The sequence below is a fragment of the Peromyscus californicus genome, unplaced genomic scaffold (genome assembly GCF_007827085.1).
Source record: "Peromyscus californicus insignis strain IS unplaced genomic scaffold, ASM782708v3 Scaffold_4__1_contigs__length_199733344, whole genome shotgun sequence".
Classification (NCBI taxonomy): Eukaryota; Metazoa; Chordata; class Mammalia; order Rodentia; family Cricetidae; genus Peromyscus; species Peromyscus californicus.
Window position 1 is genome coordinate 171,777,514 of NW_026294562.1, and position 20,666 is coordinate 171,798,179.

Below are 20,666 nucleotides of genomic sequence, written 5' to 3' on the forward strand. Positions count from 1 at the left end.
TGTTCTCAATTTGTGGCTCCCTGGTGAAAGATGAAGTCAATGTATCTCCAAACTTCACAGGGAAAGGAGTTACCATGACCAACAAACAGTGGGGTACAGGACATGGGAAGGCAGTGATATGAGGAACACAGTGACACATAGCAAAGAGAAGAAGATGGAGTCCAGACACAAAGTGAAGGAAGACTCTTCCCTTTCCCAAGCATGGAGGGAATGGAAGAGTAGGTGGAAGGGTGTAAGACACTTCACCTGCCACGACGGCTGCGCCACAGGAAAACCAGGACAAATATTACTGCAATCAGCCCCATCAGACATTGAGCAACAATGCCAATAATACCCCTTAATGAGGGTCGATGTTTTTTTGGTTTTGGAGGTTCACCTGTCATAGACAAAAAAAGAGAAAAAACATCATGATAAATTCATGCACATCAAGCAAGTGGACAAGAACTCTCTGATTGTGTCTGACATCTGTTTGTTCCTTTGGGGAGTGCACTTCCTGTGAGAAGGTAGATTAGGAGAGGTGAGGCAATAAGCAGGGTATTCTCTCCTAGTACTCCCGTAAGTACTATGTTTCTAGGCTGGCCATGTGTCTTCCTTCAAGTCCTTGCCTGTGATGGGTGGGGAGAGAGTGTACTTTAGTCTGCAGCCTAAATCATATTCACTCTGGCAGTCCTAGGAAGGCTCTGAAGATGGGAGAAAGTCATATAGCAATTTTTTACATTAAAATTATAGTTATTTTTAATGATCACATCTTTTTCTCATTGTGCTAATTGTGGTAGATGTAAATATTCACCTATCTGGTTCCTGTGGCCAGGAGTTAACTGAAAGAATGTCAAGGCTGAGTGTACTCTAAATGACCACTTTTCCTCACAGGGACTCTGTCTTAGTTAGAATCTCTGTTGAGGTAATAAATCAGCACAATCCAGGGCCACAACCCCAGGCGTGGCAGTACCCCCAAAGAGTTGGACCTACCCAAACCAATCATCATTCAAGAAAATGTCCCATAGGTTTTCCCTCAGGTCAATCTGGTGGAAGGGAGGTATTTTCTCAACAGGAGTTTCATCTTCCCAAATGAGTTAGTTTGAGTCAAGTTGATATAAAACTAGCCAGCATAGACCCCCAACTCTCAGAGCTCCCAGCCAAGGGTATGAAGACAAACCTTTTTGGTGACACACAGTTGTAATATAGCAGGTGACTCTCTTTCCAGAACCCAGCCTCCACCTAGAATAGACTGTTAGGCCTGTACTGCAGCCGACAACCCAATCCTCTCTCCCACTGCAGGCATCAGAGCTGTGGGCACAACTTTGGGGTCCCCCATCTGTCTCCTACCAGTAAACAACCAGTAAATGGATATGCAATTTAAAAAAAGAGAAATATTGTGCCATCTGTGGGGTTTCATGCCTATAATCCCAGTAGTTGAAGGACTGAGGCAAGAGGATGCCATGAGCTCAGGATCAGGCTAGACTAACAAGTCAGTTTCCAGCCAGGCTGGGCTACATAGTAACACCCCATTGCTGTGGGATGTCTTTCTGTGTACTGTGAATATGTGTTGCTCTGATTGGTTGATAAAAAAAAGCTGCTTTGGCCTATGGCAGGGCAAGATGGAGCCAGGCAGGCAAATCCAAGAGAGAGAAAGTGAGAGAAGAAAAGAGAGTGGGGCAGATGCTGCTAGCCGCCACCAGGAGAAGCAAGAAGTAAAAGTACTGGTAAGCCACAAGCTATGTGGCAAAGTAGAGATTCATAGAAATGGGGTAATTTAAGATGTAAGAGCTAGCTAGTGAGAAGCCTGAGCCATTAGGCCATATAGTTTTAAAATAACATAAGCCTCTGTGTGTTTATTTGGGATCAAGAGGCTGTGGGATGTGGGTGGGAGAGATTCGTCCAGACTGTAGGGCCTACACAGGACACAGGAAAGCTTCTGACTATACCCGTTTCAAAAACAGCCAAAACAACCACCTGCAGCAAAACCTACCACAGCCACAACAAGAAAGAGCACCAAGTCAGACCATTCCTCTGCCCAGTTCTCCCCTGTGGCCAAATGATCTTTGACAAGTATGCTTAGAGTTGAGCAGTCCAGAGGATGCTCAGGCAAAGGGTTGTTCCATGCCCAAGACCCGTTTTTTAATACCTGATACAAACATTGACTCTAAGTGGATCCCATACCTAAATGTAATAACAAAGGTTATAAAACATTTAGATGAGAATCTGTGATGTAAGCTCAGTGACATTGGATTTGGCAGTGATACTTTTGACTGTGACACAAAAGCAGAGGTGACAATAACAGCTAAACAACAAATGAGGCCTCACAAAAACTGAAATTTTCTGTGCACCAAAGGCAATGTCAGCTGTGTAATCCAGCAGTCCCACTCTGCGATGTGTAAAACACAGTGACTAATGATCTGTTGAAGACAGAGCAAAGCTCTATATTATTCCTTGCTTTGTCACTTGAAAAGCAAGACATGGAAAATTAAGGACTCATCCATCAGTGGATGACTGGATAAAGAAAATGTGATATATGAACACACTGTAATACAATTGAGCTTTATAAAAAGTAAATTCGGTGTTTTGAGAACATGGATGGACCTGGAGGGTAATACGCTAAATGAACTAAGTTTTGTACAGGAAAATAAACACTGCATGTTCTCAGTTCCATGGGGAATGATATTGTGTGACTTTTCCTAGAGATGGGAAGAAATGGCTTTCACCACTGTCCTACTTCAGGTTTTGATGGCTGTGAAGAGACACCATGTCCACTGCAACTGTTATAAAGAAAACATTTAATTGTCGTGGCTTGTTTACAGTTTCAGAGGTTCAGTCCATTATCACCATGATGGGGAACATGGCAGAGTGCAGGCAGATGTTGCACTGGGGTTGAGAGTGCTACATCTTGCAGGAAATAGGAAGTCAACTGAGACAATCAGTGGTATCCTGAGCATGGGAAACCCCAAATCCCACCCCCACAGTGACACACTTCTTCCAAGAAGGTCATATCCACTCCAACAAAGCCACACCTCCTAATAGTGCCACTCCCTCTGACAATATGGGGGCCAAGTACATTCAAACCTCCACAACCACACAGATGGCAACTATGAGATAGACCAATGAAACAGTTAAAGCCTAGTCTAGCTTAGTGAACCTTAGTGAGAATAATAGTGTGGGTGACTCAAAGGCAGCTGCATCACTGTGAAGCCCATCTCAGAATGTGTTACAACTCATGAAAGTTCCTAGAGCCCTTTATCAGGCCCTAGGCCCTGACAGTCTCTTAACATTCCTATGAATACAGTCTTGTCTGACCTTGTTTAAAAAAAGTAGTTTGTAGCTGGAGAGATTCTCTCCAGGTCCCGCCAAGCCCCAGCAGCCCCGTAGCCCACTTATAAAATAAACACACAGACTCATATATTACTTATAAACTGTATGGCCATGGCAGGCTTCTTGTTATCTACTTCTTCTATCTTAAATTAACCCATTTCTATTAATCTATACTTTGCCACGTGGCTCGTGGCTTACCGGTACCTTACATCTCCCTTGTCATGGTGGTGGCTGCGCTGTCCCCTCCTCAGCCTTCCACTTCCCCCAGTTCTCTTCTCTGCTTGTCCCGCCTATCCTTCCTGCCTGGCTACTGGCCAATCAGTGTTTTATTTACTAACCAATCAGAGCAAAACATTTGACATACAGAACATCCCACAGCAACAGTTTTCCCAGTGATGTCTGTCTGTCCTTCTCTATTGTCTTCCAGGTTCTAATATTGATGGGTGATGTTAACAGTGTCCCTAATAGCTCATATCAGCCAGTCAATCCCAGCCAGATTTCTGCCATAGTCCCTCAGGTTATAGAGCCTTTGTCTCAGGATGGGTGGGCAATTATATTGCTCAGTGTAGCTGCCAGATGAAAGGATTGCCTAATTTCTTCTAGAATAATAAAAACTCAGGATTCAGAAACTGAGATAAAGACCTGAAAATTCCAGGGAAAGAGGAGCAATTGACTGACCCTCTCTCCACATTCTCTGTAAACTCCAGCACTGCAAGTTTCCCTGAACTTCTCCTGAGTCTCTTCCTGTCCTCTCTAGCTACCCTGCAAAGTCCTCCAAGAACTTTATGGCTAATCCTGGTCAGTCAAATGCTGACTCCACTCTATATTCAAGGTTGCTTTATTGGCACAGTTTATAGGCTATACAGATAAGTCTCTTCCATCATTTCTCCTTTTTCTCTAAGTAAAAATGAAAGGTTTTAACTCTAACAATGCAAAACTGTATACAATAAAAGCAATTACCAAGTATGAAATACATTTACAATGTCCAGTCCATTAATATTTCGTAAATTTAGAAAAAATATTTCATTATATATCCTCTCTTGAATAGTCCAAAGTTTTGTACCTAATGTAATTTCTTTCATGTCTAAGGGAAACAACTATACCTATCTAGTCTTCAACTCCATCAGAGACCCAAGAAGTATATAATATTACCTGAGTAAGCAGGAAGTACAGAGGAAGCAACTTCCAAAACTAGAAAAAAGAGTCGCCTGGCTACCTGGACAGTCACCCAAGGTTCCTCTGTAACAATGGGGCATCCATCTTTGGCCTCCAGACTTAGAATATCTGACAGACTTTACTGTGAAGTGGGAATTTTTGAAGGACTGTCCTACCTTGTCTTGGCAAAGTTTGACAGTCACCTTCTTTCATGTCCTGCTTATCGAGTTTGGACAACATACCATCAGCAGTTGAGGCAAGGGCAGTTTCTTGCCCAAATTACAAGCTTTTGCCATAAAGAAAGCAAACTCCATATGGAGGTTCTTTGATGGTCATCATCCTTTTATGAAGTAGATTAGGGCTGCCAGGAGCAGACATGTCTCACTGTCATGAAAAGCGCTGTTATTAAAACATTAAAGTGTAATAGTCTGTAGGTCTCTAAAGTATTTGAAGGCAATCTATTTAAAATATGTCTCTCTTTGACCTTGAAAACATACCTAGCATGACTGTAAGTTTGATTGTTATAGATGACTAACTAACTACTAACCTATATTTCTTTATTATCCTATATACCTTTCCAGGACTAGAACTTTATTTACATTTACAAATGAGTGCCATAGGTATAATACTTAAAATAAGAAATAGAAGCATATAATACAGTATGACAAAAATAACCTTAGATTTGTTTCAATATACAAAAATATCTCACATAAGAGTAGAAACATTTACAGAGCATAACAAAAAGTTTGTATCAATATATGAAAATACATACCAATGTGAAATATTTGAGACTAGTAGTTGTTTTCTAGTTTGAAAGTTGACAAAATAATCTATTCTTTTATCCTATCATTACTATATCCCCCTTTTTCTTTTCAGAACAAGATTCCTGAATCTAATTTCCATTGCTTAGTATCCCCCTCAACAACTTGTGACCAACCCCTCTAAATGATGACAAACATCCATTGAATGTCCAAAAACCAACTACTCTGCCTCTTGGGAATGTGGGTGTTGTGTTCTTAAAATTATGTTCTACTGCCTGGGGTGACATCATCTTTAGGGGACCCAGAGAAAAATTAAGATAATGGTCAAGTCGTGGGGGAGACAGCTGTTGTCCAGTCTCGATGTGATGGGATAATGCAAGGTTTATCTGAAGTCCTGGGTGGAGTAGTCTACGAGACTGGACAATCTTAGCTAACTGACTTGAAATTGTCCTGAGTAGTTTGTAGTCCATAGCTGATCTTTGGGTGGTGTTTGCCAGCTTAGTGGCATTATCACAATCCAGGTGTATTCATCATTGTGGGTCCCCAACAATCTTTTGCAGATTTCAAAGGTCACTGTTAGGAATTTTCACTGTTCACTGCAGAAAATGTAAACAATTTAAATGTCATATGCAGCAGATATCAGCGAGGTTAAGGGACCACAATCTATTAAATACAACTGGAGTACACAAACTTAGTTCTTAGTTACCTGCTTCAGACTCAAGCCCAAAATCATGTATAAGAAGCGAGATGAAGCTTATTTCTAGAATCAGTAGTACTCTATCTGATCATTAATATCATGACAGAAAGTTTAAAAATATATATATATCTTATAAATTTTGGGATAATATTTATATCTTAAGAAAAATTTTAAAGAGTCAAAATAAAACCAAAGGTTTATGAGATTAGTAGCAATAGAAAAGTCCCTAATTTTTTATTTTCTTCTGTTTCAATCTATGTGGCTCTTCTGACATGAGACAGAGATTTTTAATTATCCTTTAATAAGCATGCATGGGTTTAGAGAAGGAGAGAGCCATGCTCCATCTCCAAAACCAGCTTTAATTTTTAATTGAAGTGGGACTACAAAAAGACTATTTTTCCCTTGTATGTTTGTAGAGAACAGCAGAAACAAATATTTGGGAAGATTTATGAGATTTTATCTTATTGGAAGTGTGCTCTACCATTAGGTCAATTTACTCTTTTTCTTAGGGCATTTGTCCAGTGGTCTTTAGATTCCTTATTTGGATGCTTTTATTTTCCTGGAAAGACAAAACAAATCCCTGCCCCAATCTTAATTTTAGGGAGTTTCCTTTTTGTGAAGTTGAATTGCCATACTGTTTGATGAACTATCATCTCTCCTAATTAAGAGCACTCTCGTGTTCAAATCTAATCTTTATCAATTTTGATGACATCCATAGCTTTTCTTCTGTGAAAACAAAAGCAAAGACTCTTTTCTAAAATAACACATATCCTGGTTTCCATTCTGAAGTCCACACATCCTTAATGTATACAGGCTGATTTAGTTCAGCATTTTTTCTAGTATCCAATGTCTCTCCATAGCTGTTGTCCCTTTCTCATTAGCATTTTAAAAATTTAAAGTTAATAAAGCATTATGCAATCTATCTTTGGGGGTCCTTATTATCCCTTTCTATTTTTTAAGCATTTCTTTTAAAGTACAATTAGATCTGCTTGTCCTGTACGATTTGGTGGTATACCTGTAGTATGCTTTATGTTGTAATATGCAAAAAACAGTTTCACTTTAGTAGGGACATATGCTGGAGCATTGTCAGCCTTGATTTATGCAATTGTTCCCATAATGGCAATAACCTGTAATAAATGTGTGATTACAGAATCACCCTTTTCAGAACTCAAAGCAGTTGCCCATTGAAATCCTGAATACATGTCTATGGTATGGCATACATGCTTAAACGTTCAAATTCTGCAAAATGAAACACATCCATTTGCCAAATTTTGTTTCTCTGAGTACCCTTAGGATTATTTCCTGCAGGTAGTGGAGTGGAGTTATACAAAGAGCAAGTAGGACATTCCCTTATCATTTCCTTGGCTTATTGCCAAGTGATAGAAAAATCTTTCTTCAAATCCTTGCTATTACATGGTGTTTTTTATTTTTTTATTTTATTGTTTGTTTTTTGAGACAGGGTTTCTCTATGTAGTTTTGGTACCTGTCCTGGATCTTACTCTGTAGACCAGGCTGGCCTCAAACTCACAGAGATCTGCCTGTCTCTGCCTCCCCAAGTGCAGGGATTAAAGGTGTGAGGCACGACCGCACTAACATGGTGTTTTTAATGAAATTCTGAGGCTTCTAGCATATTTCCTACCAACAGCTGATCAATTCCATGACTGCCTTGTGGTAGAGGGCCTGGTAGTAGATCCATATGGGATCTGATATGTGTTATATACAAGGGATGATTTCTATTTCTAATTATTTTAGGTAATTTAATAAATAACAAAGTTGATTGTGTATCATCTGGAATAACTTCAACAGTTTCTTTATGTAAAATAACTCTGCATATTGAGAGTTGTGGTGATATTGTATTCCCCAATATATCGTGCACCCTAATAAATTTATCTGGGGTCAGAGAACAGAACAGCCACTAGACAGACATAGAGGCTAGAAAATGGTGGCACTCACACCTTTAATCCTAGCATTCCAGAGGCAGAGATTCGCCTGGATCTCTGAGTTCAAGGCCACACTGGAAACAGCCAGGTGTGGTAACAAGAGCCTTTAATCCCAGGAAGTGATGGCAGAAAGCAGAAAGGTATATAAGGTGTGAGGAGTAGGAACTAAAGCCTGGTTAAGCTTTCAGGCTTTCAAGAAGCAGTTCAGCTGAGATCCATTTGGATAAGGACTCAGGGGCTTCCAGTCTGAGGAAAAAGGATCAGCTGAGGAACTGGCAAGGTGAGGTGGCTGTGGCTTGTTCTGCTTCTCTGATCTTCCTGCATTCACCCCAATACCTGGCCCTGGGTTTGTTTTTATTAATAAGACCCTTTAAGATTCATGCTACAGAGAGTCAGTAACTGTATTAAGAGTTTCTGAAAATCTATAATACCATGAGAATAGCATATAATTCTGATTTTTTAATGGATTCATAAGGGTTTTGAGCTACTTTATTTAAATTTCCTGACTTATAATCTGCCTTTCCTGATTTATTTGCATCAGCACAGAATGTAGGGGCTCCAGAAATAGGTGTTCCTCACATAATGTAAGGAAGAATCCAATTAGTTCTTCTTATAAACTGAAGTCTCTTGCTTTGGAGATATTTGTTGCTAATTTTTATCAAGCTCTTTGCCAAGGTTCATTTTCTATCCATCATGAGGAAAGCTTAACCAGGCTTTAGTTCCTACTCCTCACACCTTATATACCTTTCAGCATTAGTAAAAGGTACTACAAAGTTCCTAATTATCTCTCCTGATTTGTACTTTTCATGGTTCAAGTTTTTGTAAACGTATCTTATATCCTAGGTAATTAATGGAATCTCTTCTTTGTATTTTTTCAAGAGGAATTTGTAGTCCCCAAGAAGGCAAAATTTTCTTTGTTTCTTTAAACATTTTTCTAAGGTATTTGCATCTAAATCAGCTAGTAAGATATCATCCATATAATGATAAATTGCAGATTGAAGAAACTGTTTCTGAACTATTTCCAATGGCTGTTGTCCAAAATATTGACATAAGGTGAGGCTGTTTAACATCCCTTGTGGAAGAATTTTCCATTGCAGCTTTTTAACAGGCTGGGAATTATTATAAGTAGGCCCTGTGGAGGCTAACTTTCCTCTCTCCTGTTCTTGTAAAGGTATAGTAAAAAAGCAGTCTTTTAAATCAATCACTGTAATAGAGCATCCTTTAGCTAATAGAGAAGGCAAGGGAATTCCAGGCTGTAAAGAGTCCATCAGCTGAATTTATGGCTCTTAAATCTGTTAACATTCTCCATTTTCCAAATTTCTTTCTAATGACAAACATAGGAGAATTCCAAGGACTTGTGATTCTTCAATATGTTGAGCATTTAGCTGTTCCTGTACCAGCTGTTCTAAGGCCTGGAATCTTTCTGATGTCAGAGGCCATTGTTCCATCCACACAGGTTTATCAGTTAACCATTTTAAGGGTAGAGCTGTTGGTACCTTGGAAGACCAACAGCTGTTGTGCCCTGTTTATGTACAATTTGAACAGTCTGTGACTGTTCTTGATAATACCTTTTAATATTTCTCTCAGAAGCATTCTTTATTTTACAATTTGCTTCTGAGATTGGGGGAATGTTAATCTGTCTTTTCCATTACTGCAACAAATCACATCCCCATAAATTCATGGCTATATTAGCCATATATGGCTTTAATTACAATTTAAACATCTGACATTTAGATTTTTCTTAAGATTTCTAGAAATTACTTCTCCTATCAAAGTAGCATCATAAGCATGAGATCCAATATCAGACGCATTTTGTATCCATTTATCTATGAGTGCTGATCTTGCATTTAAAGGCCTAATCACCCTCTTGCATTCTGAATTAGCACTTTCAAAAGCCAAGGATTCAATTAATATTTGTCTAACTTCTGGGTCTGATATTATTCTATTTACAGGAGTTGGATATTACTAAAATGTGAGACCTCACTATCCATTCTCAAGAATATGAAGAATTTCAAGAGCACTCAGTAATTATATGCTCACTGTTGAGTGGCCTAGATGCAATGGACAAATTCCTACAAACCTGGTTCTTTAGAGATTGAATCGAATCAAATAACCAATAAGATTGGATCAACAAAAATTTGACAAAATTTCACAGACATTGATGATAAAAACACTGAAACATGATGGAAGTCCAGCTTACTATAACAAAGGCCACACATGGAAACCCACAGCCAACATCATATTAAATGGGGAGACTGACCCTTTCTCTCTAAGATCAGGAATAACACATGATGCTGCTGTGACCACTTCTGTTCAAGAGACTCTTAAGAATGCTACACAAAGCCATTAGGTTAGACACTGAAATGAAGGTGCCCAATTATGAGGTGGTAAATAGATAGATAGATAGATAGATAGATAGATAGATAGATAGATAGATAGATAGATAGATGACAAGGACTTGTTCATAGAAAATCCTTAACATTGTACAGAAAGTTCTCAGAACTAAATGAGTAAAACTAGCAAAATTGTTGGCTAATGAAAAGAACATGCCCAAGTGAGATGTATTTCTGTATACTAATATTGACCATGAACAATTAGATTTTCCTTTTTCCTGGCAGTAGTGGAGCTTGAACTTATGGCCTGTGCATGCCTGGCAAGGGTTTAGCCCCTGAGCAACAGTCCCAGCCTTAACAGTGAATAATTGAAAAGGAAATGAAGAAAGTATTTATTTATGAGAGCACCAAAAAGAATAAAATACTTAGAATTAACTCCACCAAGGAGATAAAAGACTTGCACTCAGCAAACTCCCAAATAAGAGATGATGAAAGAAGACAAGAAATGACAGCCATTGGGTTTGATGGGTTGGAAGACTTAATCTCATTATTACTGCTGTTCTGCAGTACTGGGATTGAACCCAGGGCTTTGTGCACGGTAAGCAATGCTCTACTATTGAGCTGTATTCTAAGGTCTGCCTTTTAATGTTTATTTAGAAACAGGATGTCACTAAATTAACCAGGCTGGCCTGAATGTTTGTGGTAGGCATGCTTCGAACTTTGGTACTCCTGCCTCAGCTTCTTGAGTGGCTGGAATTACAGGCATGAGCCAGCTTGTCTGAAAGAATTTTTTTTTAATAGATGACAATATCACTGAATGTAGTCTATCAGTTCTATGCACATCAGATCAAAACCCCAGTGGCATTTTGCACAGAAATAGTCCATTCTAGCTGTCCTGGAACTCACTATGTAGATCAGGCTGGCCTCAAACTCCCAGAGATCCACCAGTCTCTGCTCCCAAGAGCTGAGGTTAGAGGCAAGTACCGTACCTGGCTTTAAAAGTATCTTGAAAAAAAAAAGGAATAAAATTGCAGAACATCCTGCATGATTTCATAATTTTAGTACAAAGCTGCAACAATCAAAATATGCCATGTGGGTGCTGGGAATTGAACCCCTGTCCTTTGGAAGAGCATCTAGGGCTCTTAAATATTTTGCTATCTCTCCAGTTCCATAAACCATATATATATACACACACATACTACTACACACCACAGAAAACAGTCATCAGAAAAAAGAGTCTTGTGCAAGGAGGTCATGCTGCAAATGTCAACATGAGGACAAGAAACTCATTATATGGGCCACCAAGATGGCTCAGTTTGGAAGAATGCCTATTGTACTCCCTCTCAGTACCTATCCCAAACTGCTACACAGAAATAAATGTACAAACAAATGTGGGTCAGTGAAATGGCTTAGCAGATAAAGGGCTGGTTCACCCACCTGAGATCAATCCCCTGTCCCTGGAGAACTGGCTCCTACAAACTGTCCCCTAACCTCCACACATGGCTGTGGGACATGCACACGAATAAATAAGCAAACAAAGTAAGAAACTTAATACAGGTCCTTTCTATCTATGGATTTGGTATTTAGGGATTGGAACCTTGGAAACAAACTATGTGGAAAAGTATCTCTACAGTGATAAATGTGTTGTTTCCTCCTATCATGGTCCTGTACTCAACACAATAAGATTATTGTCAACTTGGCCCCAGTTAAAAAAAAAAAGACTAGTGTCTATACAGTGTGCATATTAGGAATTGGAAATAATCTAAAGAAGATTTAAATGTGTAGGAGGAGGTGTAGAGTAACATAAATATTTTACTGTGTGTCTCACTCAGACCCTAAACTCTTAATCACTTTGCATTTCTATTTATTTGCTATATTGACATCTATTGTTGTTATTATGGAGAGGGTCTCACAATGTAATCTGGGCTGGCCTTGTATTTCTTTTTTTATAGAGAGATTTTCTATTCATTTTACATACCAACCACAGATTCCCCTTTCCTCCCGCCTCCTGCTCCCAGCCTTCCTTCTCAAACAACCCCCATTTCCACCTCCTCCAAAGCAAGGTCACCCATGGGGAGTCAGCAGAATCTGATACATTCAGTTGAGCAGACTTGTACTTCTAGACCTCCTGCTTCATGCTCTCTCTCTTTTGAGACAGGGTCTCACTATGTAGTTCTGGCTAATCTGAAACTGGCTAAAAAGACCAGGGTGGTTGGGAACTCATAGAGATCCAACTGTCTCTGCCTCTGGTGTGCTGGGGTTAAAGGCATGCAGTACTGTGCTCAGCTTGCTTGGTATGTTATCATGAGATTAACATGCATCCATCACCAAGCTGGCTGTATTTGTATCTTGAACCATGTTTTTTCTCCTTGTGACTTTGACCCATTCTGCACTCTGTTGACAAAGAAACTGTCCCACCCCCAACACTATGGAGTAAGAGGGAACAGGGGTCACTCACGTTTTATGTCCAGCTGGATGGGGTCACTCCTCTTGGAACTGATTTGATTGGATACTTTACACTGATATTCCCCGGAATCCTCACTCCTCACAGAGTCTATTTGGAGGGTGCTGTTGTTCTGAGACAGCCTTACCCTATCTGTGAGCTCTACACTCTGGCCTTTGAAAAGCCAGTTGATGGAGATATCCGTGTCGTTTGACAAGCAGGTCAGGAACACAGAGATCATATTTTTGACTGTGGTGTTGGTGACTTGGATGAAGGGTAGAGTCACTGGATCTGTGGATAAATAGTGGAGGGGAACAGCTGAGAGTCCTTCACCCTCAGAGATCTCATCCAGCTCACAGGGCCCATAGAATGAAGTGGCCCTCTGCAAGATCACATGTTTGGATTCAAGATATGTTCTATAAGGAGAGAGCTGAATCTTACTCCTACCAAGATCACCCACAGTGACCCTAACTCAGGGTATTTGTGTAGATTCCACACTGCATGCCTCCTCAGCCCACATGTCCAGAAATCTCATGGTTGGGGGTATATATATCCTAATGATTTTTGTGGAAATTCTTGTTCACACTTTTGGTAAGTGTGAACAGTCAGGTCCCTCTTTTATGAAATAGCCTTCTGTTTGTCTTTTATTAAATAATTTGTCATGGGGTTAAGATGGCCCATGTAATCTTAAAAGTGTTAAAGGCTAGACCTAGTACTGGAAGAAATCCCTGACTGAAGAATTTCTGTTTGTAGAAAAAAATGTATTTCCTGTCCCATGGATATGGATTAAATACTACAGAGAAGAAGTGAATAATCACAGTGCTTACCAAAGCCTGCCACTCTAATGCTGAGTAATGATATTTTTGAGACAGGGTCTCACGGTGCAGTCCTAGCTCACTTGGAACTTGCTATGTAGACCAGGCTGGGCTCAAACTCACACTATCTACCTGCCTCGCCCTACTCAGTGCTAGCATCAAAGGTGTGTGCCACCACACTCACTGACATTTGTTTTTTGGACCTTGACATGGTTCACCCTGACTCAGAACAGGGCTCCCAGGCACCTTCTCCACCCACTCTTCCCATTCCCTGGAGTCAGACCTGAGTCAGCCATCTGACCCATGAGACAGGAGCAGAACTGGGAGCAGAGGTCTAGTCTCAGTCTGTGGGAAATTTTCTCCTCACATTTGGAGAAAAAGAATGTGAGCACCATTGAAATCACTGGGTGCTCCTTCTACATCATGGAGGTCATAAAATGAAAATGGAGGGGACAGAAAAGGTAGTTTTAGGCACAGAAAGAAATCTTGATCTTGAGGTTCTCCTAACCCTGGAAAGTCCCTCACACAACCAAAGGCTTTCCAAGACTGGGAGAACCTCCTCCTCACATTGCAAGCTCCATCCCTCTCAGCCAGAAACCAGAGAACCAGGAGGCCATTAGACATAGGGATAGAGCAAGTGTCTTGAGGGAAGACTGAGTTTTGATTGTTCCCATAGACATGGGCTGGAAATTCAATGCTTCTGCACCTTCCAAGAAAGCCAAAAGACTCCACTCCAAACCTGGTGCTGATATTTCAGAGATCCACTTACTAAGGACTGTAATGTTCTTGACTGTGGTCTAATTCACTCCAGGGAAAAAGTTATAGATGAAGCAGGAAAAGGATCTGTTATTATTAGTGTTGATGTTGGGGATAAGGCGCTCTTGGGAGAATGACTGGAGCTGTCCATTGATAAACCAAGAGTACTGTGCAGGTGGGTTAGCATCTGTGTGGCAGGAGAGGCTGAGATTTGTCTTTGAATGGAAATGAATATTTGAGTGGGATATGATCGGGACATCTGGACCACCTGGAGCAAACAGAACAAAGCCACACATGATGTCAGCAGAGGGAAAGGGAAATCCTGGTCTGTAGATGACCATAGTATCTCTTTGAGTTGTGTTTTAACCTTAAGTAAGCAGATTTCCACCAGAGTAAGAGTGCAGATTAGTGGAAGAGTACTCATTCAGCATGCACAAGCCCTGATCTATCTCAAGCACAACACACAAACATCCCCTCTGCATACTCATATGTGCACTGAACCTGAGCCTTACATGTCCCCTGTCTCCATCACCATGAGCCTCTCTAGGCAGAAGTCCCTGCAGCCCATTCAAGGTCAATGCTGGGCCTGTCCGCATATGCTTGGGCTGGGCCAGGATGCCCTGGCAGCCTAGGTATCTGTATGGTAGGTCTGTGTCATGAACCCAAGGGGACTGGGACTGAGTATGGTAGATCTAGCCTTCTGTATTTAGGTAGTTGGGACCAGGACGAAACAGAAAATACTTACAGGTAATGTTCAGAGAGAGTGGGTCACTTGGGGAGGCACTCACTGAGTTCCAGGTCACATTCATAGGGTCCTGTGTCAGTCCTCACAACACTGAGTAAAGTGAGAGTCCTGTTGTCCTCAGACAGATTCAGCCTGTCCTCTTCTAAGAGGCTTTGGTCATTTATCCTCCAAGGTAGATTATGTTCTGAGTCATAGGCTCACACATTAATACTACTGACTTCTCAGTCTCCATGGGATTGGAATTATTGGTTGTGATTTTGGCCTTGGGTATCATTGCTGTGCTAACCACAGAGAGAAGATTGCCCTGTGTAATACCTCTGATTCTTGCAAGGGTGTCTTTTAACCAAAGATAGTCTCTTATCTCTCCACCAACCCAGATCCTTAAAGAATCGGTCAGGAAGCAAATTACAGGCAGATGCTCAGAGATAATGGGGCCTCCTGTGCTGTGTATGGGAGAACCAAGGACTTTCTCATGAGTGAACTGGGCTGCAGTGTTTGGTGATCGTCAGACTCAAGACTTGGAATCAGAGACCTCATTTTATCTCCTGGTCCTCACTGACCCATTGCCTACTTTAGGACACAAGTTTCGGGTCCCTCCAGCTACACTGACCTCCCCTGCTTTGTGTAGACCAGAGCCCTCCCAGCCTTTGCTGTTCAGGGCTGTCCTACAGATAGGTTATGATTAGTCTTCCAATTGAGCTTCCCTGAGAAACCTGACAGCCTGTCAGAGATCTCACACAGCTCAGGATCTGCTGACATTTAGGTCATGCTGGGTCACAGGTGGGCTATGCTTGTCAGGTGTTTGATGTTGGTTGATATGAATCTGGGAGCCCTATAAGAATCCTGAGTCTATGAAATGATCAGAAGAGTGAAGGCCACCTAGTAGGTCTCCAAGATGGGAACCTGAAGATGTGGTTTTGGACAGACAGCTTGTGTCACTGGTGGCCTATGTGACCCTGACTCAACCACTGTGTTTCCTGTCTAAGTTTCCCTATAATAGGACACATGGTAAATGATCATTGCTAGGCCTGCAAGTTAACCTTAAACGTGAATAATGACCTGACCTTCCACCAAGCAGTGTCTATTAGTATTTGCCTGTAGGAAATAATCCCTGGACTGGGTATGGAGAGATGGCTCAGGGGTTGAGAGCACTTACTGCTCTTCTAGAGGTCCTGAGTTCAATTTCCAGCAACCACATGGTGGCTTACAACCATCTATAATGAAATATGTTGCCTTTTTCTGGTGTGGAGGCAGAACATTGTATAATAAATAAACAAAGAAAGAAAGAAAGAAAGAAAGAAAGAAAGAAAGAAAGAAAGAAAGAAAGAAAGAAAGAAAACAAAACAAAACTGGCTGAGGGAAGGAAACACCAAGGAGCTGTCTTCAGTAGCAAGATGAGCAAGATGTAAATTTCACATTGGAAAGAGGAGCAGGTTAGAAGTAATCCATAGAAGATTGTAGTCAATGGCAGTGTATTTCAGAGTAGACAAGACAAATTTCCAATGTCTCACCATAATGAACGGGAGATAAATGGGGTAGTGGATGTGAAATAGTTGACTTAACCATTATGTCTTGTATACAGATGTCAAAGATCTCACTCTATTTCTCCAGACTATGTACAGTTGGGACCCCTGATAAAGCACTATTAACAAGTAAAAGACCATGGATCAATAAAGTGGAAAGATCATTTTCAAGTGCCAAATAATGTTACGTATTGTACATCTGAACGTGGGCCAAAATATATAAAGAACTCTCACAGTTCAACAATAGTAACAATAAAAACCACAAGCAGCTCAATCCAAAAAGAAGAAAAAGACCTGACATTCCTTTTAAAGAAAGAGGAACAGATGACCAATAAAGACAGGCTGCTTAGTTTTTGTCTATTTGACAGACTAAATTCACATGGAAAGAGACAACCTCATTTGAGGTATCACCTCCATCACAATGGCTGGCAAAGCATTTTCTTAATTACTGTTTGGTGGAGGAGGACCTGGTGTTATCCCTTTGCAGTTAGCCCCTTTCTTATGGGCTCTATAAGAAAAGCAGCTGAGCAAGTTGTGAGAGGAAGCCAGGAAGCTTTCCCCATGGTTCTTGCCTGCACTCCCCTCAATGACACACCCTGACCAAGACATTTAAGCCAAATTAACCCCTAACTGCCAAGTTGGTTTGTGTTGTGGCATTGCATCACAGTAACTGGGAGACTAAAAGAATAACACATACAGTAATTCTATGGGAGCCAGGCGGTAGTGGCATATGCCTTTAATCCCAGCACTTGGGAGGCAGAGGCAGGAGGATTTCTGTGAGTTTGAGGCCATCTGGGTCTACAGAGTGAGATCCAGGAAAGGCACCAAAATCTACTCAGAGAAACCCTGTCTTATAAAAACCAACCCCCCCAAATAAAATTCTATGTAGTCATGCATAGTGGCACATGCCTTTAATCCTAGCACTCAGGATGCAGAGACAGGTGGATCTCTGTGAGTTCCATACCAGACTAGTCTAGGGTATCAAAATTTATCCTAGGGGCCACTGTTCACTGCTGACCTCACTACTTGGAAATCTGATGCTCCTATCTGTGTTAAACAATGGATTTTGAATGCTAAGAGAATTGTAGGTGCTACTTGTCTGGTGGAGGAGAAGCTTAAAAATAGGGCATACAAAGTCTATGAGTTTTATGTTATTGTCTTCTGGGTTCAGGAAATTAAATATTCCAGACCAATTAAACCTTTAAAATATGGGGAAAGAAAATAATAGGCAGGCCTCCTGCAGACAGGTCAAACTACCACAATCCCCCACCAGACCCTGTAACCCAAAAGCCCCACATCCCCTAAATCCTGCACACCCTCTGAGACTGCAACTGTTCCCTGAGACAGAGCTTGCCAGCACCCGATTGGATGAAGAGGTAAGCCTTTATCCTCATACCCAAACACATCAGCCCCTAGGCTTTGACCCAGGGGCACAACCCTCAGCTCCAACACCACCACCCATTGCAGTCCCAGTTTCAGGCCAGGTGGCAGGCAGGTCCCCTGCAGACAGGTCAGACTACCACCATCCCCCACCAGACCCTGTAACCCACAAGCCCCACCCCTCCCAACCCACCCACGTGCCAAGATTGCAGCTACTCCCTGAGACAGATCCCACAAGCACCAATTGGACTAAGAGCTGCTCCCTGAGACAAAGAGTCAGTCCCGCAGCACCGATTTGACCAAGAGCTCCACAGGACCAAGAGTATCGATCAGATCAAGAGAGGCTCCCTCAGACACAGACACCATTTGCACTAAGTGGAGAAAGAGATGGGTAGATGCCAGTGCAAAAACACAGTCAACAACATAAAAACCAATATGGTTCTATCAGAACCTATATCAGCAAGACCTGAAAATCCCAACACAGAAGAAATTGACCTTAAAAATGACCTTAAGAAGATGATAAAGATCTTTAAAGAGGAAATGAAATTCTCTTAAAGAATTCGAAGAAAAGTCAAACAAAAAATTGGAAGAAATCAGTAAATCCCTTAAAGAAAGCCAAGAGAAAGCAATTAAACAAGTGAGGGAAATAGTTCAAGATTTGAAAACTGAAATAGAGACAATAAAGAAGACACAAACTGAGGGAATGCTGAAAATAGAAAATCTGAGTAAATGAACAGGAACTACAGATGCAAGCATAACCAACAGAATGCATGACATAAAAGAGCAGATCTTTGGCGTTAAAGATATAATAGAGGAAATAGATTCAATAGTCAAAGAAAACAAAGTCATGACCCAAAATGTCCACGAAATGAGGGACACCAAGAAAAGACCAAACCTAAGAATAATAGGGATAGAAGAAGGAGAAGAATACCAACTCAAAGGCACAGAAAATATATTCAACAAAATCATAGAAGAAAACTTTCCCAACCTAAAGAAGGAAATGCCTATAAAGATACAAGAAGCTTCCAGAACACTGAATAGAATGTATCCAAAAAAAAGTCCCCTTGCCACATAATAATCAAACCTATAGACATACAGAATAAAGAAAAAAATATTAAGAGCTGCAAAGGGAAAAGACCAAGTAACATATAAAGGCAGACCCATAAGAATAACACCTGACTTCTCAATGGAGACTCTAAAAGCCAGAAGGTCCTGGACAGACTTTATGCACACACTAGGAGACCATGGATGGCAACCTAGACTATTATACCCAGCAAAACTCTCAATCAACATAGACAGAGTAAACAAAATATTCCATGATAAAACCAGATTTAAACAATATCTCTCCACAAATCCAACCCTACAGAAAACACTAGAAGGAAAAATCCAACCTAAGGAAGTTAGATACACCCATGAAAACTCAGGAAATAGATACCACACCAACAAATACCAAAGAAGGGAAATTTACAACACTACAACCAAAAAATGACAGGAATTAACAATCACTGGTCATTAATATCCATTAATATCAATGGTCTCAATTCACCTACAAAAAGACACAGGCTAACAGAATGGATACGAAAACAAGATACATCCTTCTGCTGCATACAAGAAACACACCTCAACTTCAAAGACAGACACTACCTCAGAATAAAAGGCTGGGAAAAGACTTTCCAAACAAATGGACTTAAGAAGCAAGCTGGTGTAGCTATCCTAATATCTAATAAAATAGACTTCAAACTAGAATCAATTGAAAGAGATCGGGAAGGACATTACATATTTATCACAGGGAAAATCCGACAAGATGAAATCTCAATCTGGAATGTTTATACCCCAAATACAAAAGCGCCCATATTTGTAAAAGAAACATTGCTAAAGCTTAAATCGCACATCAAACCCCATACAGTAGTAGTGGGAGACTTCAACACCCCACTCTCAGCAATGGACAGGTCTGCCAGACAGAAACTTAACAGAGAAATAAGGGAACTAACAGACATTATGACTCAAATGGACTTAATAGATATCTACAGAATATTCCACCCTAACACAAAAGAATACACCTTCTTCTCAGCACCCCATGGAACCTTCATGAAATTCGACCACATGCTTGGTCACAAAGCAAATCTCAAAAGATAAAAAAAAAAATGAAATAACCTCCTGTATCTTATCAGACCACCACAGTTTAAAGTTAGATTTCAACAACAACAAAAGTTACAGAAAGCCTACAATCTCATGGAAACTGAATAATGCCCAATTGAATCACCAATGGGTCAAGGAAGAAATAAAGAATGAAATTAAAGATTTCCTAGAATTCAATGAAAATGAATGTACAACATACCCAAAATTATGGGACACTATGAAAACAGTGCTAAGAGAAAAATTCATAGCACTAAATGCTCACAAAAAGAAGACAGAGAAATCTAACACTAGCAACTTAACAGCACACCTGAAAGCTCTAGAACAAAAAGAAGCAAACTCACCCAGGAGAAACAGACACCAGCAAATAATCAAATTGAGTACTGAAATAAATAAAATGGAAGCAAAGAGAACAATATGAAGAATCAATGAAACAAAGAATTTGTTCTTTGAGAAAATCAACAAGATAGACAAGCCCTTATCCAAATTGACCAAAAAGCAGAGAGAGAGAGAGAGAGAGAGAGAGAGAGAGAGAGAGAGAGAGAGAGAGAATCCAAATTAACAAAATCAGAAATGAAAAGGGAGACATAACAACAATGAGAAAATCCAAAGAATCATCAGATCATACTTCAAAAACCTGTACTCTACAATATTGGAAAATCTGAAAGAAATGGAT

At 40.5% G+C, this 20,666-nt stretch overlaps 1 protein-coding gene across 1 annotated transcript in view; it reads right to left on the minus strand.

Moving 5' to 3' along the window:
* Positions 1-242: 242 nt before the first annotated feature.
* LOC128124087 (carcinoembryonic antigen-related cell adhesion molecule 21-like) overlaps positions 243-20,666 on the minus strand; it is an 82,972-nt gene continuing 62,548 nt past the window's right edge. Inside the window, exon 5 of the mRNA XM_052760315.1 lies at positions 243-376. Within this exon, the coding sequence (XP_052616275.1) occupies positions 243-376 (134 nt within the window). The remainder of the gene's footprint in view (positions 377-20,666) is intronic.